Source organism: Tachypleus tridentatus, chromosome 2 (genome assembly GCF_004210375.1).
Source record: "Tachypleus tridentatus isolate NWPU-2018 chromosome 2, ASM421037v1, whole genome shotgun sequence".
Lineage (NCBI taxonomy): Eukaryota > Metazoa > Arthropoda > Merostomata > Xiphosura > Limulidae > Tachypleus > Tachypleus tridentatus.
The window spans coordinates 147,835,415-147,858,725 of NC_134826.1; the positions used below are offsets into that span (position 1 = coordinate 147,835,415).

General features: G+C 34.9%; 1 protein-coding gene across 4 annotated transcripts in view; it reads right to left on the minus strand.

Moving 5' to 3' along the window:
• Positions 1–23,311, minus strand: part of LOC143245335 (uncharacterized) — a 46,378-nt gene that overhangs the window by 17,812 nt on the left and 5,255 nt on the right. For 3 of the 4 annotated variants that reach the window (XM_076491563.1, XM_076491564.1, XM_076491566.1), the window contains exons 2-3: positions 1,980–2,153; positions 660–746 (exon numbers count right to left, since the gene is read on the minus strand). In XM_076491563.1, coding sequence (XP_076347678.1) covers positions 660–746; positions 1,980–2,153 — 261 coding nt within the window. Of the gene's footprint in view, positions 1–659; positions 747–1,979; positions 2,154–15,481; positions 15,589–23,311 lie in introns of those variants that run through there. The other variant, XM_076491565.1, reaches the window with a different exon arrangement.

Genomic DNA, 23,311 nt, shown 5'->3' on the forward strand with positions numbered 1-23,311 from the left:
GTATAAGATTAGAGGGAAGGGAGCTAGTCATCACCACCCACCGCCAACTCTTTTGCTAACGAATAATGGGATTGACCGTAACAAATAACGCCCACACAGTTGAAAGGACGACTATATTTGGTGTGAGTGGGATTCGAACCCGCGACCCTCGGATTACAAATCGAGTGCCTTATCCACCTGGCCATGCCAGGCCTCAATATTAATAATCGTCTAATATGATAACTTGATTTGTGATAATGTACTTTTTTGAAATTACTAGTACTATTATTATTATAAATAATTATCATTATTGTTGGAGGTTATCGATATTCAAATTTTTGAATTGCCGGGTATTAGATAGATAATACTTGAAATATACTTATATTGAAATAAAGCATAAATTATAAGGAGGAAAATTCTTCTCCTCTTGCTTCAATTTCATGCCCAAAAGTTTAATAAACACGTACTTTGACAGTAAAAATACATGTTATATGAGTTTATTACATTGATATCATATCGATGTAATCATCGTATAATTTATCAGATGTTACCAAAATATAGCAATAATCAACTGTTCCTTCTACACATTTAATTTTTTGAACAAGAAGAAATTAATTATTAGTTCAGTATTGTAACTTAATTTTTATAATGAAATACAAAAGAAAATGAAGTAAACGTACCGTATTCTTTCTCATTCGCCGACTTCCGACAACAGCAACGCCACGCAAGGACAGAAAACGCCAAAATAAACATCAGCCCTAAGAACCCTAGGCACGAATAAATGTTGCAAGATTATTACTTAAACATAAAAGTGAGTTTATGGAGTTGCAAGACATTTTATAAGTATAGAGATATAAAGCAAATTTTCAGAAAATAAAACTCGTCCCGCATAAAAAAAACAAAGTGAAAAAGCAACTGAGATATACATCGCAATGAGGGAAGACTAAAATATACTTTAGTGCATCTTTCAATTATATGTTATCCCTACCGTTGCTAGGACTGCGTTTCCTTTGAGATCTCTTTTTCTAATATATTTCACTATTTGTTAAATATATATTTGTAACGCCCCTTTGTGTGTCTGTTATTGTAATGTCTTATGTTTTCAGTGTTGTTGTCTGAAAAATTTATATATAATTTACAGCTGAACGATAACAGGTGACTTGTTGGTCCATCTAGTCTGTCCTGTTTCCTAGAACAAACTCTAAAGTAAAAATAAAGAACTTAAATCCATCGCTTATTATTTAAATACTTATCAAGCTTTCCCTAAACTGCACTCATCACATCTGAATGCAGCCCATTCCACAGACCAACAGTCCTGTAAGGAAAATAAAGCGGTCTTAATTGAAAACGACTTTTGCCACGCCAAAATACGTGTTCGTGAGCTCTTATTATACTACCTAAACAGCGTTTCATAGACTTCTGTCTTTCATCGTCCAATGCAGCTGCAGAGTTCTGAAACTGGCAAAAATACTTACTAGGAATGAGTTATGGGAAGCAAAGATAGATATGAAAAGTTTAGACATATACGATATAGGGCAGTCGCAATGGACACATTTGGAGGACAAAAATATTTTTTTTAAATCTGCACTTAACTTATTTTCATAATAATTCTTAGGCATATTAATTAACGAGAATTTATCATTGCTGAGAGTTATTCGCACATTTAAAACAAAACATACACAATATTCCAAGTCACAAGCTGCCATCGAAACCACTTCCTTAGTTTGTCTCATTCTTTCTGATGATGCATTGTTGCCCAACACCGCATTGTAACAAACTTCCGCGAAATATATGGGGAGATATATCTCATACTACAAAATAAATTACTTAGTAACTAATCCACTGAATAATGACTAGTAATTAATTATGACGGAATAGTCACATGTTATACAAACATCTAAAATAGCGTTAGGTTACTAGTAATGAATAAAGGACTATACATCAAAACTTACGGAAATTAATTATATCAAATTTATTTATAACGAAATTTCGAACTGTACCTATAGCGGCACCAACAACAATTGTCAAGTCTCTGTCTAGGTTCCACATGGCTAAAAAGCCACGTGGCTTCTCGGTTACATTCTGCATGTTGTGGTCTATATAAGCCAGCATGGTCACGCTTTGTTGCAACACCACGTGACGAGAGCCTGTGGGATTGAAAGTACTGCTTTCATCTGTAATAAACATAAACATAGCAATGAATCATAAGAATTGTTGAAAAATAACTAAAGTAATTCAGTCATATGATTTTAAATATCTTTCTATTAAAAAAGGATTAATATATTTCTTAATCAGTGATGACGAGAAACCCACTTGTTGAGAAATTTATATGCAAAAACGGCTCGTTTGGGCTGAGAAAACACTTTACATAGAAGAGCGAACAACGTTTCGACCTTCTTCGGTCATCGTCAGGTTCACAAAGAAAGAGGTAACTGACCGGAAGCTGACCACATGTTTGAAAGGGGTTGTGTAACTGTGTGTCGAAATGTAGAGGGGGGTATTAGATGTTTGAATATATAATTTTATTTATTATATTAATATAGGTATAAAGGCGTTCCTTTATATTGGTTTATTTTGGGTTTAAGTTGTTGTATAAGTAAGGCTTCTTTAATTTTACGTTTGTTTATGTTTGTTTCTTTATTTAGTATTTGAGTGTTTTCTATGGTTATGTTGTGTTTATTTGACTTGCAGTGTTCGAAAACGTGTGAAGGTGACTTTTATGTTCTTTGAATCTGGTTTCCATTTTCTACTTGTTTCTCAATATAGAAGTCGTGGCAGTTTTCACATTGTATTTTATAAATAATGTTGGTGTGGTGTTTGTCAGTGTAGTTTTACATAGTATAGACCTCAGTTTTGTGCCTGGTTTTTGAATAAATTTGGTATTAATAGGAATGTCATATTTTGTTACTAATTTTTGCCAAATGTTGGTTATTTGTTTGCTGATGTCGGGAATATATGGTATACAGCAGTATATGGTTTCGTGGTTTTTTGATTCGTGAGCTGTATTTACTTTAGTTGGTTGATTTTGCTTTCTGTCTAGGTGTGTGCGTATAATGTTTTCTACGGTTTGTGGAGGAAACTTATTGATGTTGGTGAAGTATTGTTTTATTTTGTCTAATTCATCGTTAATTTTATCTGGTGAGCATAGTTTTATGGCTGTGTTTATTTGGTTTCTTAGTATGTTGAGTTTTTGTTTTGTTTCATGTGCTGAGTCCCAAGGAATGTATAGTCCAGTATGGGTGATTTTTCGGTGGATTTCTGTTTGAAATTGTGTATCAGTTCTTGTAATTTTGAGGTTAAGAAATGATATTTGATTGTTTTCTTCCTGTTCACATGTGAAGTTGATGTTGGGATGTATAGAGTTAATGTGATTGAAAAAATTAACATTTATGACATTTATTTTATTCAACAATGTAGAAAAGAACAACTAACCCCTAATTTTGTAAAGGTAAAACTTTCAAAAAATTTTAATACATACACAAACATTATCCAAAATTTACAGAAAAACTACTGAAAGCCATGTTGAACACAAAATACAAAGAACTACATGACTTACAAAACAAAAAATGAATCTAGACCATCAACTGGCATGCTGCATTAAACCAGAGATTTACGGACTTATACAACGAAACATAAACCAAATCAATACTAAAAACGACAGAGACAAAAAGATCTGCCACAACAAAAAACTAGAAAAACTAAGATGCAAACAACAGAAAAGACACCAAAACGACAAACCGTTGACTAACCTCATAATTAACAGATCCGACCGTCAATTAAACACAGACGAGATACATCTACTTAACAAAGGACTCAACTTCGCTATAGCACCTAGGTACATTCCAACCATAGAAATCAAAACATGTTTAGAGGACCTAGCCAGGAGACTTGTGATACTTTCTACAGAGAACAAAAAACAAGGAAACAACCAAAACAACCAACAGAAAGAAGACAACTTAGATAATTTTATTGACATCCAACAGCCAACCTTCCCAGGTAAAATTACAAATTTATATTTTCCAGAAACACCTAAACACAACATCTTAAACGATTTTTTCAAAGAATTTTCTCACAAACCATCAACATAATTTCACAAAACAGAAAACTGAAAAACAACCTTACAAAATAGACATTAATTGCATAAAAAACCTAAAACAAGACAAAAACATAAAAATTCTAAAAGCAGATAAAGGTAACGCTATAGTCATAATGAACACGAATGAATACATCCAAAAATGAATAACATCCTATCAGACACGAACAAATTTAAACCAATACACACAAATCCAACAAAGACACACGAGACGCAACTGAACAAATTACTACTACAAATGAAAAAAGCCAACACAATTTCACAAACACTTTATTCCTACCTACGTAAAACCGATTCACGCACACCACAAATATACGGCATCCCCAAACCTCATAAACCAGATTGTCCATTACGACCAATAATGTCCACATATGAATCGTTTAATTACAACCTTGGTAAATACATAGCATGGGCATTCTCCAAATATGTAACATCAGCCAGCTCATTTATCAAAGACTCTTTTAATTTCAAGTCTAATCTAAATCAACTTAATCATAAAGCCTTAATGGCCAGTTTCGATGTTATATCCCTCTTTACAGAAGTTCCAACCACTGAAGCCTGCAAGATAGCCTTAGAACTCTATATCCGAGACCCTAACCCAACTACAGAAATTCCCAGTAACCAGTTAGCAACCCTCATAGAATTCACCACGATAAAGACAAACTTCATGTTCAACAACCAAAACTATATACAAACAAACGGCCTAAGCATGGGCAACCCAGTATCACCAGTTCTAGCCAATATTTTTATGACACAAGTTGAAACACAAGCAATTAACACAGCATTACATCCACCACTATACTGGTATAGATATGTAGATGACACGGTTGCGGGATTCAAATCTACAGAACACATACTTAATTTTTTCAATCACATTAACTCTATACATCCCAACATCAACTTCACATGTGAACAGGAAGAAAACAATCAAATATCATTTCTTAACCTCAAAATTACAAGAACTGATACACAATTTCAAACAGAAATCCACCGAAAAATCACCCATACTGGACTATACATTCCTTGGGACTCAGCACATGAAACAAAACAAAAACTCAACATACTAAGAAACCAAATAAACACAGCCATAAAACTATGCTCACCAGATAAAATTAACGATGAATTAGACAAAATAAAACAATACTTCACCAACATCAATAAGTTTCCTCCACAAACCGTAGAAAACATTATACGCACACACCTAGACAGAAAGCAAAATCAACCAACTAAAGTAAATACAGCTCACGAATCAAAAAACCACGAAACCATATACTGCTGTATACCATATATTCCCGACATCAGCAAACAAATAACCAACATTTGGCAAAATTAGTAACAAAATATGACATTCCTATTAATACCAAATTTATTCAAAAACCAGGCACAAAACTGAGGTCTATACTATGTAAAAACTACACTGACAAACACCACACCAACATTATTTATAAAATACAATGTGAAAACTGCCACGACTTCTATATTGGAGAAACAAGTAGAAAAATGGAAACCAGATTCAAAGAACATAAAAAGTCACCTTCACACGTTTTCGAACACTGCAAGTCAAATAAACACAACATAACCATAGAAAACACTCAAATACTAAATAAAGAAACAAACATAAACAAACGTAAAATTAAAGAAGCCTTACTTATACAACAACTTAAACCCAAAATAAACCAATATAAAGGAACGCCTTTATACCTATATTAATATAATAAATAAAATTATATATTCAAACATCTAATACCCCCCTCTACATTTCGACACACAGTTACACAACCCCTTTCAAACATGTGGTCAGCTTCCGGTCAGTTACCTCTTTCTTTGTGAACCTGACGATGACCGAAGAAGGTCGAAACGTTGTTCGCTCTTCTATGTAAAGTGTTTTCTCAGCCCAAACGAGCCGTTTTTGCATATAAATTTCTCAACAAGTGGGTTTCTCGTCATCACTGATTATTGTTTCATCGCGGCGACTGTACGAGAAGTGTAAGTTTTTTGTGTTTTTCTCAGTGTATTTGTACTTACCTGTTACCTGTTACCATTATGTCTGAACTAGCATACCGTACACCACTATTAACAGTACACGCTCACACGATCGTTAAGAAACTAAGGAATTTAAACCAACGAATTATTAATAGAAGAAATGACATTTATTTTATTCAACAATGTAGAAAAGAACAACTAACCCCTAATTTTGTAAAGGTAAAACTTTCAAAAAATTTTAATACATACACAAACATTATCCAAAATTTACAGAAAAAAACTACTGAAAGCCATGTTGAACACAAAATACAAAGAACTACATGACTTACAAAAACAAAAAATGAATCTAGACCATCAACTGGCATGCTGCATTAAACCAGAGATTTACGGACTTATACAACGAAACATAAACCAAATCAATACTAAAACGACAGAGACAAAAAAGATCTGCCACAACAAAAAACTAGAAAAACTAAGATGCAAACAACAGAAAAGACACCAAAACGACAAACCGTTGACTAACCTCATAATTAACAGATCCGACCGTCAATTAAACACAGACGAGATACATCTACTTAACAAAGGACTCAACTTCGCTATAGCACCTAGGTACATTCCAACCATAGAAATCAAAACATGTTTAGAGGACCTAGCCAGGAGACTTGTGATACTTTCTACAGAGAACAAAAACAAGGAAACAACCAAAAACAACCAACAGAAAGAAGACAACTTAGATAATTTTATTGACATCCAACAGCCAACCTTCCCAGGTAAAATTACAAATTTATATTTTCCAGAAACACCTAAACACAACATCTTAAACGATTTTTCAAAGAATTTTCTCACAAAACCATCAACATAATTTCACAAAACAGAAAACTGAAAAACAACCTTACAAAATAGACATTAATTGCATAAAAACCTAAAACAAGACAAAAACATAAAAATTCTAAAAGCAGATAAAGGTAACGCTATAGTCATAATGAACACGAATGAATACATCCAAAAATGAATAACATCCTATCAGACACGAACAAATTTAAACCAATACACACAAATCCAACAAAGACACACGAGACGCAACTGAACAAATTACTACTACAAATGAAAAAAGCCAACACAATTTCACAAACACTTTATTCCTACCTACGTAAAACCGATTCACGCACACCACAAATATACGGCATCCCCAAACCTCATAAACCAGATTGTCCATTACGACCAATAATGTCCACATATGAATCGTTTAATTACAACCTTGGTAAATACATAGCATGGGCATTCTCCAAATATGTAACATCAGCCAGCTCATTTATCAAAGACTCTTTTAATTTCAAGTCTAATCTAAATCAACTTAATCATAAAGCCTTAATGGCCAGTTTCGATGTTATATCCCTCTTTACAGAAGTTCCAACCACTGAAGCCTGCAAGATAGCCTTAGAACTCTATATCCGAGACCCTAACCCAACTACAGAAATTCCCAGTAACCAGTTAGCAACCCTCATAGAATTCACCACGATAAAGACAAACTTCATGTTCAACAACCAAAACTATATACAAACAAACGGCCTAAGCATGGGCAACCCAGTATCACCAGTTCTAGCCAATATTTTTATGACACAAGTTGAAACACAAGCAATTAACACAGCATTACATCCACCACTATACTGGTATAGATATGTAGATGACACGGTTGCGGGATTCAAATCTACAGAACACATACTTAATTTTTCAATCACATTAACTCTATACATCCCAACATCAACTTCACATGTGAACAGGAAGAAAACAATCAAATATCATTTCTTAACCTCAAAATTACAAGAACTGATACACAATTTCAAACAGAAATCCACCGAAAAATCACCCATACTGGACTATACATTCCTTGGGACTCAGCACATGAAACAAAACAAAACTCAACATACTAAGAAACCAAATAAACACAGCCATAAAACTATGCTCACCAGATAAAATTAACGATGAATTAGACAAAATAAAACAATACTTCACCAACATCAATAAGTTTCCTCCACAAACCGTAGAAAACATTATACGCACACACCTAGACAGAAAGCAAAATCAACCAACTAAAGTAAATACAGCTCACGAATCAAAAAAACCACGAAACCATATACTGCTGTATACCATATATTCCCGACATCAGCAAACAAATAACCAACATTTGGCAAAATTAGTAACAAAATATGACATTCCTATTAATACCAAATTTATTCAAAAACCAGGCACAAAACTGAGGTCTATACTATGTAAAAACTACACTGACAAACACCACACCAACATTATTTATAAAATACAATGTGAAAACTGCCACGACTTCTATATTGGAGAAACAAGTAGAAAAATGGAAACCAGATTCAAAGAACATAAAAAGTCACCTTCACACGTTTTCGAACACTGCAAGTCAAATAAACACAACATAACCATAGAAAACACTCAAATACTAAATAAAGAAACAAACATAAACAAACGTAAAATTAAAGAAGCCTTACTTATACAACAACTTAAACCCAAAATAAACCAATATAAAGGAACGCCTTTATACCTATATTAATATAATAAATAAAATTATATATTCAAACATCTAATACCCCCCTCTACATTTCGACACACAGTTACACAACCCCTTTCAAACATGTGGTCAGCTTCCGGTCAGTTACCTCTTTCTTTGTGAACCTGACGATGACCGAAGAAGGTCGAAACGTTGTTCGCTCTTCTATGTAAAGTGTTTTCTCAGCCCAAACGAGCCGTTTTTGCATATAATATATTTCTTGTACAAGTCATACGAGGTACTGAGCTTTTTTTTTTTTTCTGACTCGCATCACTTTTCATAGAACAGTTTGTTTTAAAGTCAGAAATATACTCTTCATTATTTGTCAGTTTGTGTATTTTCTTATAGCAAAGCCACATCGAACCCCTTATTTTAGCGTTGAAACTCAGTAGACTTACCACTCTACCAGCAGGGGACAAGACAGTTTGTTTGTAACTAAGTGCACAGCTTCACAATGGACAATATATGGTATGCCCACCACAGGTATCGAAACCTGGATTTTAATGTTGTAAGTCCACAGATCTACCGCTGTGCCCCATGTTATTTTTTCTCTCGACATTTCGCTTCTAACTGTTTTATCACAACTGCAACTATGAAAACTCTACTTTTATGTAATTTGAGATTATTCTACTTAAGTTTCGTTAGTTAAAATACTCGTATTTTGATTGCTCTGATAATAACCAGTGCTAGCAATAGTCACATAATCTTGCACCGGCACTGCCAGCTGACAAGTTTTTTCGAAATTTTCTTTACATTTTCTTAACACGTTTGGGATACTACTGTAATAGATAAAAACAGTGAATACATTTAAAATTTATATCTTATTCGTAATTCTAGTGCTAAAGAACTCACGTGATTTATTATATACTTTCTACTCTACGTGTGATCTCTTATATATACTGTTCAAGAAAAGAAAGAAACGCAAAAGGCAAAATTTGAGACATACTGTTAACAAGTATATTCCGGGTAGTACTGTATGACATGTGTGAAACTTTGCACATTCACTGCTGAACATCCAAAGTATGCAAAAGCGAAGTCCACGCTCACTAGTTGACGTTTAAAGTCACTCAACGTCAATAACGAGTATGCCCCCCGTGAGCATCAATAACTGCTTGGCATCTCCTGCCCATGGAAGCGATGAGATGACGAATCACATCCTGTGGAATGGCTCTCCACTCAGCCTGCAAAGCTGCTGCAAGCTGAGGTAAAGTCTGCGGTTGAGGTTGTCGCCGTCGCAGACGTCGGTCCAACTCGTCACAAAGATGTTCGATGGGGTTTAAATCTGGTGATCTGGAGGGTCAGGGAAGAACGTTGATGTTGTGGTGTCTCAAAAAGACAGTGGTAAGTCGAGCTGTGCGAGGACGGGCGTTGTCATGTTGAAAAACGTCATTGACATTCACCATGATGGGTTGCACATGGGGCCTAAAAAATCTCGTCGACGGTTGCGTACGGTCTGATCGGAAATCCTACGCAGCCTTGGTATGGTTGAGGCAGTAGACGTCGCAGTGGTGGTCCTATCCCGAAGGTGACGTAACCGGATGTAGCGATCTTGTGGTCACACGAGGTCTGCCAGATCGTGGACGGTCAAAAGTTGATCCATGTTGTTGGTGACGATTCCATAGCCTTGTGGACATTCACAGCTCTGGCAACATCTGATCGAGATTCGCCTGCTTCCAAGCGACCAATGGCGTTGTTGCGTTGTGCTTCAGTCAGTCTTGGCATAACTGTATTACGTGTCAGTGGCTTAACACTGAGCTATGGAAACCGAGAACCCGTCACTTTTATAGGGATTTTGCACATGTTGCACTTGCAGAACATGCAGATCTCTCAAACAAATTTATTGGACACGAATACGTTTCGGGGAAAGATCCGATTTATTTTCCTCCGTTTTCAAAGTGCACAACTTTTATTGTCATTTTGGTCTGACAATCAGTGCCTTAACACGTGTAACATCACATACTCTGAGCTTGTAACGTTATTACATATATTTCTCTTTAAAATAACAAAACTATTCCTTTTGCGTTTCTTTTTTTGTAGAGTATATAATATATTACGTGTGAACGATCGTATACTTAATACATCCAACGTGAACTACTGTAATAGTTTACATATCACACGTGAACATTTAAATATTTTATACTTCGCGTGTGATTTATTATACAGTAATAACAATTACCGCGTGCAATAATGTAAATATTAGTATTTAGGACAGGAAGCGATATTTAATATGCAAGTACACTAACTTACGATAATCTCTATCACATGGAAGTTTTGTCAAAACTTAGCGTTGAAACGAAATTAGCACTGAGTTTCTGTCTTGGCAGTGTAATTATGGAAACGTTATTTATCCGGATACAGTAACAAACATTTTTCCTTCCTGTTTCTAAGCCAAATATGTCTTGGTAGTGCAAGACGGTCTGATTCAGTAACTGAACACATTTTTGTATTTACTGATCATAGTCAATAGTGAACTTAACTATCATAAGAATTCTTCAACGATGAGCAGAAGTTCACACACACGGTTTCAGATACTCGAGATTGGTCTCTGAAGCTGTTTTTCCTTTGCATCAGGCTCAGTCATTTTTATGAGTTTAACTGTGCACATATACATACAACCAGTTTTAACATAGAATTCTGCGGTTTGAGGGATCAGTTAAACAATTAAAAAGAAAGGAAACATTCATGATAAGACATAAATCAACATAAAACATCCTATGTTAACTACAGTGGTTTTCATAGTGGGATAAGTAAGTAAACTAACTTTCAACTATATTACAGTTCTCTTATCAAACGTGGAAAGCTTTTCTGATAACAATATTTACTCGTTTTTTTCTGCAATAATATACAATATACATAAACTCAGATCACAAATAAAAACCAATAGTGCAAGTGTTAATAGAAGCGAGGACTTGGGAAAGTGAACAGATATTGCATTTATCATATTACTGCTCTTTCGCTGAGGGGGTTACAACCTAACCTCTTATATAATATGCCCCTTCCAGCAGCACAGCGGTATGTCTATGGACTTAAAATACTAGAATCCGGGTTTCGATACCTGTTGTGGGCAGAGCACAGATAGCCCTTTGTGTAGCTTTGTTCTTAATACTAAACTTATCTAATATTGCAGCGTTAGTGCAACCATCTCAGAACGGCTGGTATGGGTATTAAGATGACATGAGGAACTACCATTGTTTGGGTACACATTTAGAACTCATTCTGGTAGAAGTTTTGGTTCAAACTGATACCGTATTTGTTTACTATCTGTGCACTTGTCGAAATAATTGATTTCTCGACAGCAGCGCCACTGTGGTTGATTTTTGCGCGCGTTATTCAAAAGTAGCGCGTTTTTAAATATGTTTAAAACATTAAATATGTAAATTTGTATTTAATTTATTATTTAGTCGATTGCGTAAAGTGAAATCGTGTAAGAGGAGCCACGTGGACGGCTTTTACCACTGCACTTTGTGAATTCTCACTTGTTACAAGAGGTCACACTTTGCTTATCACGTGTGGGATAAGGCTTGTTGCAAGTATCTTTCGTAATATCATTTTGTAATTGTTTTTATTAAATTATGTTCAATAAAATATCTAAATTGTGTTAACCTTTGTGTAGTTTCTAAAATTCTAGGGTGATGCAACACTTTCGGACATAGCTGTGTAATCATTCCTCATTAGACGATATATTTTTTGCTTTGTTTTGAATTTCGCACAAAGCTATACAAGAGCCATCTGCGCTAACCATCCATAATTTAGGAGTTAAGACTAGAGGGAAATCAGCCAGTCATCACCACCCACTGCCAACTCTTGGGCTACTCTTTTACCTACGAATAGTGGAATTGACCGTCACTTTATAACGCCCCACGGCTGAAAGACCAAATAAATCTACACGCTGTAGGTTTGGCCCAAAATTGAGGCCTGGCATGGCCAGAGGGTTAAGGCACTCAACTCGTAATCTGATTGTTGCGGGTTCAAATCCCTGTCACACCAATCATGCTCGCCCTTTTAGCCGTAGGGGCGTTATAATATGTCGGTCAATCCCACTATTCATTGGTAAAAGAGTAGTCCGAGAGTTAGCAATGGGTGGTGATGACTAGCTTCTTTCCCTCTAGTCTTACATTGCTAAATTAAGGGCAGTTAGCGCAGACTACCCTCCTGTACCTTTGCGCGAAATTCAAAACAAACCAGGCCCGGCATGGCCAAGCGCGTAAGGCGTGCGACTCGTAATCCGAGGGTCGCGGGTTCGCGCCCGCGTCGCGCTAAACATGCTCGCCCTCCCAGCCGTGGGGGCGTTATAATGTGACGGTCAATCCCACTATTCGTTGGTAAAAGAGTAGCCCAAGAGTTGGCGGTGGGTGGTGATGACTAGCTGCCTTCCCTCTAGTCTTACACTGCTAAATTAGGGACGGCTAGCACAGATAGCCCTCGAGTAGCTTTGTGCGAAATTCCAAAAAACAAACAAACAAACAAAACAAACCAAACCAATCTTAGTTTCGTAGATTTCTTATGAGCAATATTATCAGGAATGTGATGAGCAAATAAATTTCACAGACTAAAGATGTAATTGATACTAAAATGATTAATCATTACAAGTGTTTGTTATACTACAAATAATTACAGTTGTAATTACTTAATGTGATTTCGGTGTATGCATAATGATTATAATTTTGTAAATGAAGTCGAAATCAATTTCACTAAGGATCACCTTTGAAACTGAGAACGTACTTATGAAAAGAGTGTGTTTTCTTATAGCAAAGACAAATCGGGCTATCAGCTGAGCCCAGCGAGAGGAATCGAACCCCTAATTTTAGCGTTGCAAGTCCGTAGACTTACCACTGTACTAGCGGAGGGCTTTTTATGAAAAGAAGTATCGAAAATAAATAGATTATTTTGATCTGTGTATATGGTCTTTCTCTGTCAAAGAAAATGATACGTCTTATAGAAAAACAAACTGAGTGAAGTATACATTAAGTATTGAATTGGATATGTGACGAGGTTTTACACTTAACATTTTATTGGCGAAGGTGCCAAAAACCCAATAATATTTCGGGATATTTGTTCAGAATGTTCTAAAAATTAAACAAGTTAGAGCTAATGTACCATATAATTAACAAACTTATAAATACCCGTGTAATAAAATCAAATTATAAAATACACTAATTTTAAAATTATCATTCTATGAAACATTTGCTCATTTCATTCCTTTTTTAAATATTTATTTCAGAATTTTCTAATTGTTATGATATAATTTCGTACAAACTTACATGAGTGTTAGTTGCAATAGCTGTCCGTAATTCTGAATTGATGAAATAGAAAAAAAAAAAGCATATAATTAACACCACCTATCGTCAATGTAGGGTTATCCTAGTCAAACTGAAGAATATGGTTGGTTTGTTTTGAATTTCGCGCAAAGCTACATGAGGGCTATCGCTCCAGCCATCCCAAATTTAGCATTGGAAGGTTAGAGAGCATACATCTAGTCACCACCACCACCCATCGCCACCTCTTGTGCCACTTTTTACTAATGAATAGTGGGATTTACCGTTGCTTTATAACGCTCCAAAGGCTCAAAGGGCGAGCATGTTCGAATTCGCAATTTTCAGATATCAAGTCAAGCGTCATAACCGCCTTAATTCGCTCATGTACCAAGGAACGTCCTTTCCAAAAATCTGGCACGCTAACTATATGGCTGCATGTGGCATAACATTAAAACAGCAAACGTAACTATATGAAGAATTATGTTAATGTAATTAACAGTAAATTTATATAACGCGAATAAAGTATTTCTAACTATTAACCATCAGTTTAGGGTCTTTAAGTAATTGGTAACTTTGTACAAAGACAGCTAAGATGACTAAATAATTATTGCTTGTTTCCACCAATGCATGGTAAATTACCAGGAGGTGAATTTGAAGCGAGATAAAACACGTGGGAATAGTGCTTTTGGTGGAGATGAGGGCTATGATGTAGTCATAGGGAGTGATGATAGTTTAAGATATGATAGGATTCACGAAGGAGGAATAGGAGGAAAAGACTGGTATTAAAGACGGGCGTGGAAAAGGAGGATTTGGACAATCATGTCGACAGTCTTTACCTTTGTCATATCGTTTTTAGTAATGTACAAAACATTAATTCTCACCCTCTTCCAAAATTAAGTCCACGTGTATTCCACCTACACATGCTTTCTTTTTAGTTATTTGCCGGCGAAAGTAAAAAACGCTGCTAGAAAGTAAAACCTAGGCGATTATATATAAAATAATTTATTTGTAACTAGATGAATGTATTTGGCTTATACTATTAAAATCTGTATATTGTATTTATAACAAAGCTGCTAAGACTGATTGTCACCGTCCCTAATTTTGAACTATTAATAAGAGGGAAGCCTGCCATTTAGCAGCAGCTTAGCGTCCATTGTCCACGCTGAGGGATTGACTATTACTCTTAGACATCCACAATTTCAAGTGCAAAGAATATTTTATGGTATTATGTGGATTCGAACCCACCTCACCAGTTCCGAAATCCACAGCTCTATCACAGAGCCAACTCGCATCCTGGGGTTGAGATTAACTTCAAATAACACTGTTCATGTCCCACCATCACCATTGCGTATTTCATTAGATTTGATTGTGTGAAATCAATCCTTACAAATTTTTAGTAAAATATGACAATATATATGAATGAATGAATATAGACCATATCTATTCATATTGAAAAACAAATCCCATAAAGCAAGCAAAAGAGACCTGCCAGATACAAGATACATCTAGGCTAAGGACATGATGCGACTATGTTGAATCAAATAGCTTTATACATACTATAAAACAGTCTACAGAAACGCGCTAGAAGTAAAAATGTACCTCAAGACGGCTTGTAGGGGTATTAACACTTTCACTAATAAAGCAGAGAACAACGATTCGACCTTCATAGGTCATCTTCAGGTTACCAGCTGTCCTGAAATACAGTCCAGTGAAAATTGTGTTTACACACACACGTTTTAACTCTTTCTTTTATAAATGCTTTGAAAGAATAAAAATAATATATGTACAAATAAATTGTACCTCAGTTCTGTACAGTATAAATGGCATATATGAATATAAGCTTTAAAATAACGATCATGCGTTTATGAATACAAGACCAACGTACAGTCTTACATGAAGTCATCTCCAGAAGTGAAAGAAATGACGAGAGTATCGCTCTAATGAGAACTTTGAACGAGATTACAACAGATGGCGTCACACAATTGAATATCAAACGAAGCGACATGTGCACGATTATTTCTAACATAAATTAATTTATAAATTTAAACTAATATTTATCTCTTCAGCTAAAGTGTGACTCACTTTAGTCACTCCCTCCTCACAGAATATATACAGACAAATATAATTTCTGGCTCCAGTTTGGTAGGCGCCAGGGCGGGTTAATAGAATAATATTGTACACATATATGCGTGCGTGTGTGTTGGATTCGAATTCACGTGCACCACCTGCATGGTTTTCTAACATATAAATGGCCAGAAGTTTGAATCGATGAATCACATCCATTGGTTCTCATGGTCAACCCTTATCTGGTAAGCCCTTCTGCATCGTTAAAACTTGTAAAAATATTTAATGTCACATTTCTTGGCCTAAAATATATTGAGATGTCGAATGACAAAAAAATATAACCTCAATGAAACTGTTCTTACATAACATGAACCGCTACTAAATGACCCTTTTGAAGAGTTTTGTTATTGGCTCTATTCTTTTATTTTGCGTAGATTGGCCATGTAGTAAAACCCGGGATTCTAGAGATGACGAATCAGGTTCGAACCCTTGCAAAGCCCAAATACGTTCCCCCACTTTAAACTACAGATGCGTTATAAGAATGACAGTTAACCCCTTAACATGGGTGCTGATGACTTGTTGCATTACCTTTGGTCAGTATGTATTGTTCAAAACTGAGGACGACGGCAGATAGGCCTAGTAGCTTTCCCATAAATACAAGTACTATTCTTCCCGAATTGCAACAGTTATATTACAAACACAACATTACAGGAAGTCACAGCTTTGCAACAACTAGAAACTTTTTCTATTCATTTGACCCATAGCTATGGAAACGAAGAGGTTTTTCAAAACCTACAATATCCTCTTATCGTCCTCATTACGTAAAAATCGTAATGCTTTACTGAAATTACATTGATGACCCTGACGTGTAAAAACTCAGAGAATTGGAACATATTGTTTCTGTATATCATATTTCAGTACAATGATTCTCTATCTCCTTCAAGCATCGTTACGCTTTATGAATTTTTGTCTGATAAGCTGGTTACAAGTATGTCAGTCTTTATGAAACTTTAGATGGACAGAGATCACAGCATAACAAGTTTCTTTGCAATTTCGTAGAACATATGGTAAAAATAGAAGCTAGCCAAAGACAACTCCCATTGTATTCGAATGGTTAAGATGTTTAAAACTGTAAAAGGGAGTTGATGGTGTTCGTACATCACCTTTTTTAACGTATTTAATGGTGAGAATGGCAAGACTAGAAGACATAAATATACATTTTGACAGAATAAGAACCATCTTCAGCCGAGACAGCTTATGTTTTAAAGTTCATGGGAATGCTTAATAAATACTTGAAGGATAAGAAGTGGCTCCGAGTATCTTGTTTTTTATTTTAAAGTTTAGAATATATTGAATGGGACGGCCTAAATGAACCAACTAGTCCCTTGTTATCTTTAAAATATTCATACATACATGTAATTAGTAAAACAAAAGCTATTGATAGCAAAATCCAAAATCGTCAGTGCAGCACTGGTAACATGTTAACCAAATCTCCTATATAACCTGGCACCGATAATTTCAACACTAAAGAGGAAGGGATTTTTAATATAGATATGCAGCTTAAATAAACCGAGTATGAATTTCTTCACTGTAACCAAGGTCTTTCCTGTTACCCAGGACTATACGATACGGGCCAGGGAAGAACAGGTGCAACATTGAAAGAGTTTAGAAAGAAAACATCGAGTGTTCTTTCGCTAGCCTAAATATATACTGAGGAAATAATTTTAGACTTTGTCGCCCTTAAACAAAGAACGATTCAAACAAGGTACTTTTTAAGTATTGCTGCCAGAGGAATACACAAGCAGTTATGCACACACGAGAAAGAGCAGCTGAACCTTTAAAACAGCCGTATACATGTGAGAATAGATTTCTAGTAACAGACTAGATAAAACGACTACGTTTTATCCACACCTCATTAATCAACAAACATTTTCATTTTATATTTCGCTTGTCGTGTAGGGTAGGTCTGTGCTACGGTTCACTAAAGAAAAGAATGCCATTATTTTTTTTTATATAATTTCAAATTGTTGTACAATTAGAAAATGCACATACCATACTCAATGATGTGTTCTATCCACAGTGCAGACCGAATCTAAGTTGTGGAAGCTTACTTAATTTGAACATCATCTTGTTGTATACAACAGAGTCGTAATTGAGAATAGTGACTGTAGCAAGATTGCGCCTGATAACCATACATTGATTAAAAAACAACAACAAACAAACTATCCCTATATATACATCCTGTTTTGAAAAGTTGTTTTCTTTCCTAATAATATCAAGTACAATAAAGATTAGCCCTAACTAAATTAAAGCAAAAAACAACGTATATATGTTATAGTGTCGACTTTTATTTTTATTGAATATAAACTGCACTTGTTTATTTGTTTTGAACTTCGCGCAAAGCTACACAAGGGTTATTGCGTTAGCCATCCCTAATTTAGCAGTGTAAGACTAGAGGAAAGACATCTAGTCATCACCACCCACCGCCAACTCTTGGGCTACTCTATTACCAACGAAGAGTGGGATTGACCGTTACATTATAACGCCCCCACGGCTGAAATAGCGAGCATGTTTGGTGCGACAGGGATTCGAATCCGCGACCTTCAGATTACGAGTCGAACGCCTTAATCACCTGGCCATGCCGGGCCAAAACTGCACTTAAAGGCTTAACTAAGGTCAGGTCTAAAACAAGTAGGACTTTATATCGCGGTGTCTTCGATAAGGATTATTTTGTATTATTCTGAAAATCCTGTATGTAAAGAAGTACTGTTGCAATAAAGAAACTAGTTTAACAGTAAATGTTTAGCGTCTCTGCTAGTTGTATAATACAGAACAGTGTAATTGCAAGTTTGTAGTCACAGATCTCCATTTGCCTTAACTACATAACTACGTCCTTCTGATGCAATTTCCTGTAGTGCATGTATTTGATTGTGATAGATGGACTACTTCTTTGGGTAATGTTAAAAATGTTACATAGTATATTTTTTCTACCTTAAATCTTGGATGGTATCATTTGTAAGATCTTGTATAATTATACCAGGATTTTGTACAAGATGTTGCTCAGGATTCAGTAAATTTTATCGGCTGAAAAAAGTCCTACAAAGTAAGTACTCGTGATCCGACACGAGAACTCAGTCAGTATTGTAACAACCTATGAAAGATGCATCTTGAACATGCGAAAACAATGTTAAAGCGCTATTTAAAAAAGGGCAATTTTTTCTGTAAACTATATAGATATAATATTGCCGTGTGTTATATATCCATTTAACTATTAGCAGGATGTTGATGGACCTTCCCCAAATTTTCAGTCTTACATTTTACGGGTTTTTTTTTTAATGGACTTTTTTTTTTAAATTATTATTACTACCTTACCCACCGTGGATGGATTTTCACCGAACTTGGTAAGGAGGTTTTTTGGTTCTAAGGGGAAATGCATACAAATTTTCAGTTTTGTGTTTTGCATTTCTTATGGACTTTTTTTTTAATTACATATAAGGGAAGCAACTTTTCATGTCCTAAGATAACCTTTCATTAATCATGAATTTACATAACTTTCGTCCGTCCATGGGGTGGACATTCCAGCTAGTATAAATATAACATATTTAACACGCACTAAAGCAAACATATTATATATAGTTATGGTGTTCATTACAAAAAAACAGGCTGAAACATTTAAGTGAAAATATGGTTCTTGGTTATAGAATTAAATGTGAAGAACTGAATAATGTATTATTAGGGCGCCAAGTCTTCAAGGAGCTGGAACCCTATTGTTACTGTTCGGATTATAAAATTATTAATATTATATCATTAGGCTGACGTCTTCCTAAGACGAAGTCCAATGTATCTGAGTCGACTTATCAAGGTAAATGCGCTGGTTGACGTGTGTAGACTGAAGCAAGTTATTTAAGTAACATTGACACACAGTGGAAAAATATGTTCCATAATAAATTCGCCCATTTCATCCACAAGTTAAGAGTGGAAATAATAGGTTGAAGTAATTCAACAGTCTAAAACGTTTTTTTTTTCAATGTTTTTTATTTTAACAACGCAAAAGAAAAATTAAATAATAGAATAAAAAATAGAAAATACAATTCCAAAGAAAGACAGAGTGTATAAGCTTGATAACAATGAATATGATAAGAGAAACGAACACAAGATAGAAAGAAAAAGGTACAGTACTGAGACCAGTAAGAAATCCAGTATTGGGTAATAATGTAAAGTTTATCAAATACAAATATATTAAGTCTCTCTTTTTTTTCTATTCATCATTTTTAAATAATTTATGTAACGTGCCATCTTAGTAACAAATGTTGTAACTGAAGGCTTAGGCCATCTCACTTGTAGCTGTGGAAATTTACAATGAATTAAAGGTAACATAGAAACCAGTATTTGAAAATAAGTGATAAGGTCGTATTATGTGATTAATCAGTGCCTCACATGTTAAAATCGACCTAAAACTGCTCCTGTAGATGAGCACATCACTATATAAATATATATGTGCAGTGAGACATTACTATTAAGCTTTGAGTAATCTAAGATGGCGGCCTTATGACAGTGGTTTCAACGGTAGTAATCAAATAAAGCTCTCCACTAAATTTACTTTTAGCAAATAAAAACATCTCGAGGCAGTTAGATCATATCGAAATAAAAAACAGCAATTTGCCTCTGCGTTTATTTCAGGAATACTTCTTGATCCTTAAAGTTAACCGATTTGTTGATAGATTGTTAATTTACCACTGGTAATTTGTGGATATTTGTATCACGTTGAGTAATTATTAGTTTTGTAGTGTTTTTATTTTAATGTGTTAAAATCTGTTGTAACGTTTAATAGCTTTCTTGGTTTATATATACATGTATAAACAAGTATTAACTTATGAAAATATTTAAAAGATACGTTTTTACTACTTTTTCCATTACTGATTTGGAACAGATGAGTTGCCGACTAAAATATGTCAATGCTATAAGAGAGGCGTTCAAAAGGAGTCTGGTTTATTGTGATCATACGTTTGTTTTAAGACAAACTACAGTCTACACCCTAGTCTATCCACTCCAGAGGCACGACCCTACTAAACAGACATAACTAGTTCAGCAGGCGACATCAGCAGGCTTGCTTGAATTTTTAGTGTCATTTGCACTGAATCTGTCAACAAAACAAGGTGGCGTCACTAATACAAAAACAGAGATAAAAATGTCCCTTTCCTGTTATTAAAAAAAAAAATCAGTAAAAGAAACTAACGTCCCTAATACGAAAATTGGGGTATAAATGTGTTTGTTTGTTTTTTTTAATTTAACGCAAAGCTACACGAGGGATATCTGTGCTAGCCGTCCTTAATTTTGCAGTTTAAGATTAGAGGGAAGGCAGCTAGTCATCACTACCCATTGCCAACTTTTGGGCTACTCTTTTACCGAGTGGGATTGATCGTTCAGTTTTAACGTCCCCACGGCCGAAAGAGCGAGCATGTTTGGTATTACAGGGGGAGTGTATAAAACAAAACCAATTTGACCTGGTAACGTCCTTCATGTGTGAACGTGTGTAAAAGCAACAAAGAAAAAACACATTTTACAAGATGCTTAAATTACCTGGATACGCAAGTATAGTTCGAAAAGAAAGAAGTTACACAACGAGTCAACTTTTGTTGTTCTGTAAAGGTTAATCAACCAAAGAACACAAGATATGAACACAGACACGACTGAAAAATGAGAATATATTAAACACGATTCACTTATTTTTTCTTCTAATTATTGTTAAGTTCTACGGAATCAAATCACAAGTATCGCCGATTTTCACATCTAAAAAGGGCCTCACATATTCTACTTCGTTCCTATATATCGAGTTGATCATTGTGTAATTTAACGCTGATTTTTTTCACATGAAATAAAACATAGGAAAATGTACTGGAGTAGCCAAAAGTACTTGTTTTGTTATAACTGTTTTCTCTACTATTATTTTTGGCTAGCACTGTAAAAAAATGTTAGTTAATATTATTCACGTACTGTTGTAAAACACATTAATACTTGTAATCTATGTGCACATGCACAGTAACGTTTTACTGTTAAGACTACTAACTTACAACTTTGGATATCTTTCAATATCAAAGGTAGATGTCTTAACTAGCTATACTACCGTAATAGTACGGAACGACCACATACAGCAGTTACATTTCTTTACAAGTGACGCGCAAAAGAACATTTATATAGGGAACATGTACGTTTTTGAACACAGGGGGAAAAAATCAATATTTCACAAACTATGAAGGCGAATTCGTGTGTGCATTGTAGCATATTCTTGTTATTTTGTTCACACGTACTATCTCATTACGTCTTTATAACATTCATACACGTTTAATGTGTTAACACAAGCACAGTTATGATTATAAATTGCACAAGGGTCAATGAAATTAAGGAATTGCTATAGTACAGATCCTGAAGGTAAGAAAAACTTTGTTTAAAATTTATTTAGATTGGCTTGTGTGAAACTGTTAAAGAAGAATTAAAAGGTGAGTTTGAAAAAATATACAGGAATAAAACAAAATACAGAGGGAGCTCGTGAAGGACTTCATTCACAAAATATTTTGTTACACTGACAAAGAACGAATGTTTATTCTGTATTACAATCAACGTATGAATGGTGGAAAACAGGCTGGGTCTGTTACACGAGTAGCCTGCAAATATTATGTTTACAATAAAATGCAGTTATTATTTTAATCATCAAAGATTGTTTTTAATGTTAAATTACCTAAAGAAAAATTTAGCCCAAAGCAAGCTGCCTACAGAGATCAGACTAAAAATTAATCCAGTTATTAATATAATCAATATAATATAACAGTTGAACTAGAAGTAATCATGCCATAAACGATTGTCTTAACAATCTTCTGTAAAAAAATCATTTGAACGTTTTAAACTGTGCATAGCACACTATCCACTTACATAGTATCCCCCACAATGGCACAGTGGTATGCCTGCGAAAGCACAACGCTAGAAACCGTGTTTCGATACCCGTGATGGACAGAGCACAGATAGCCCATTATATAGCTGTGATTAACTTCAAAACAAACGTACTTGCACAGTACTTAACTGCTAAGTGTTATAACTATTGTTCAAGGTTATATTTTTTATATTTTGTTCATTAGAAGAGGTGTTTTACATAACGTAATAACTGTATAAACTTTAGAAGTTTCATGAAAGTTTAGGCCTCTGTGGAATTTCGAATGTTTGTGTAATAGGGTACTATATAACCATACAAGACAGGGTAAACTAGAATTAATTAATCGGTTCAGTGTCAGTTAAAATGCTTTAGTAAGTCAGACAGCGAAAGTCAGTTAGTCATTGTTCAATTAATTAGGAATTTTTACAATTAAGTGATTT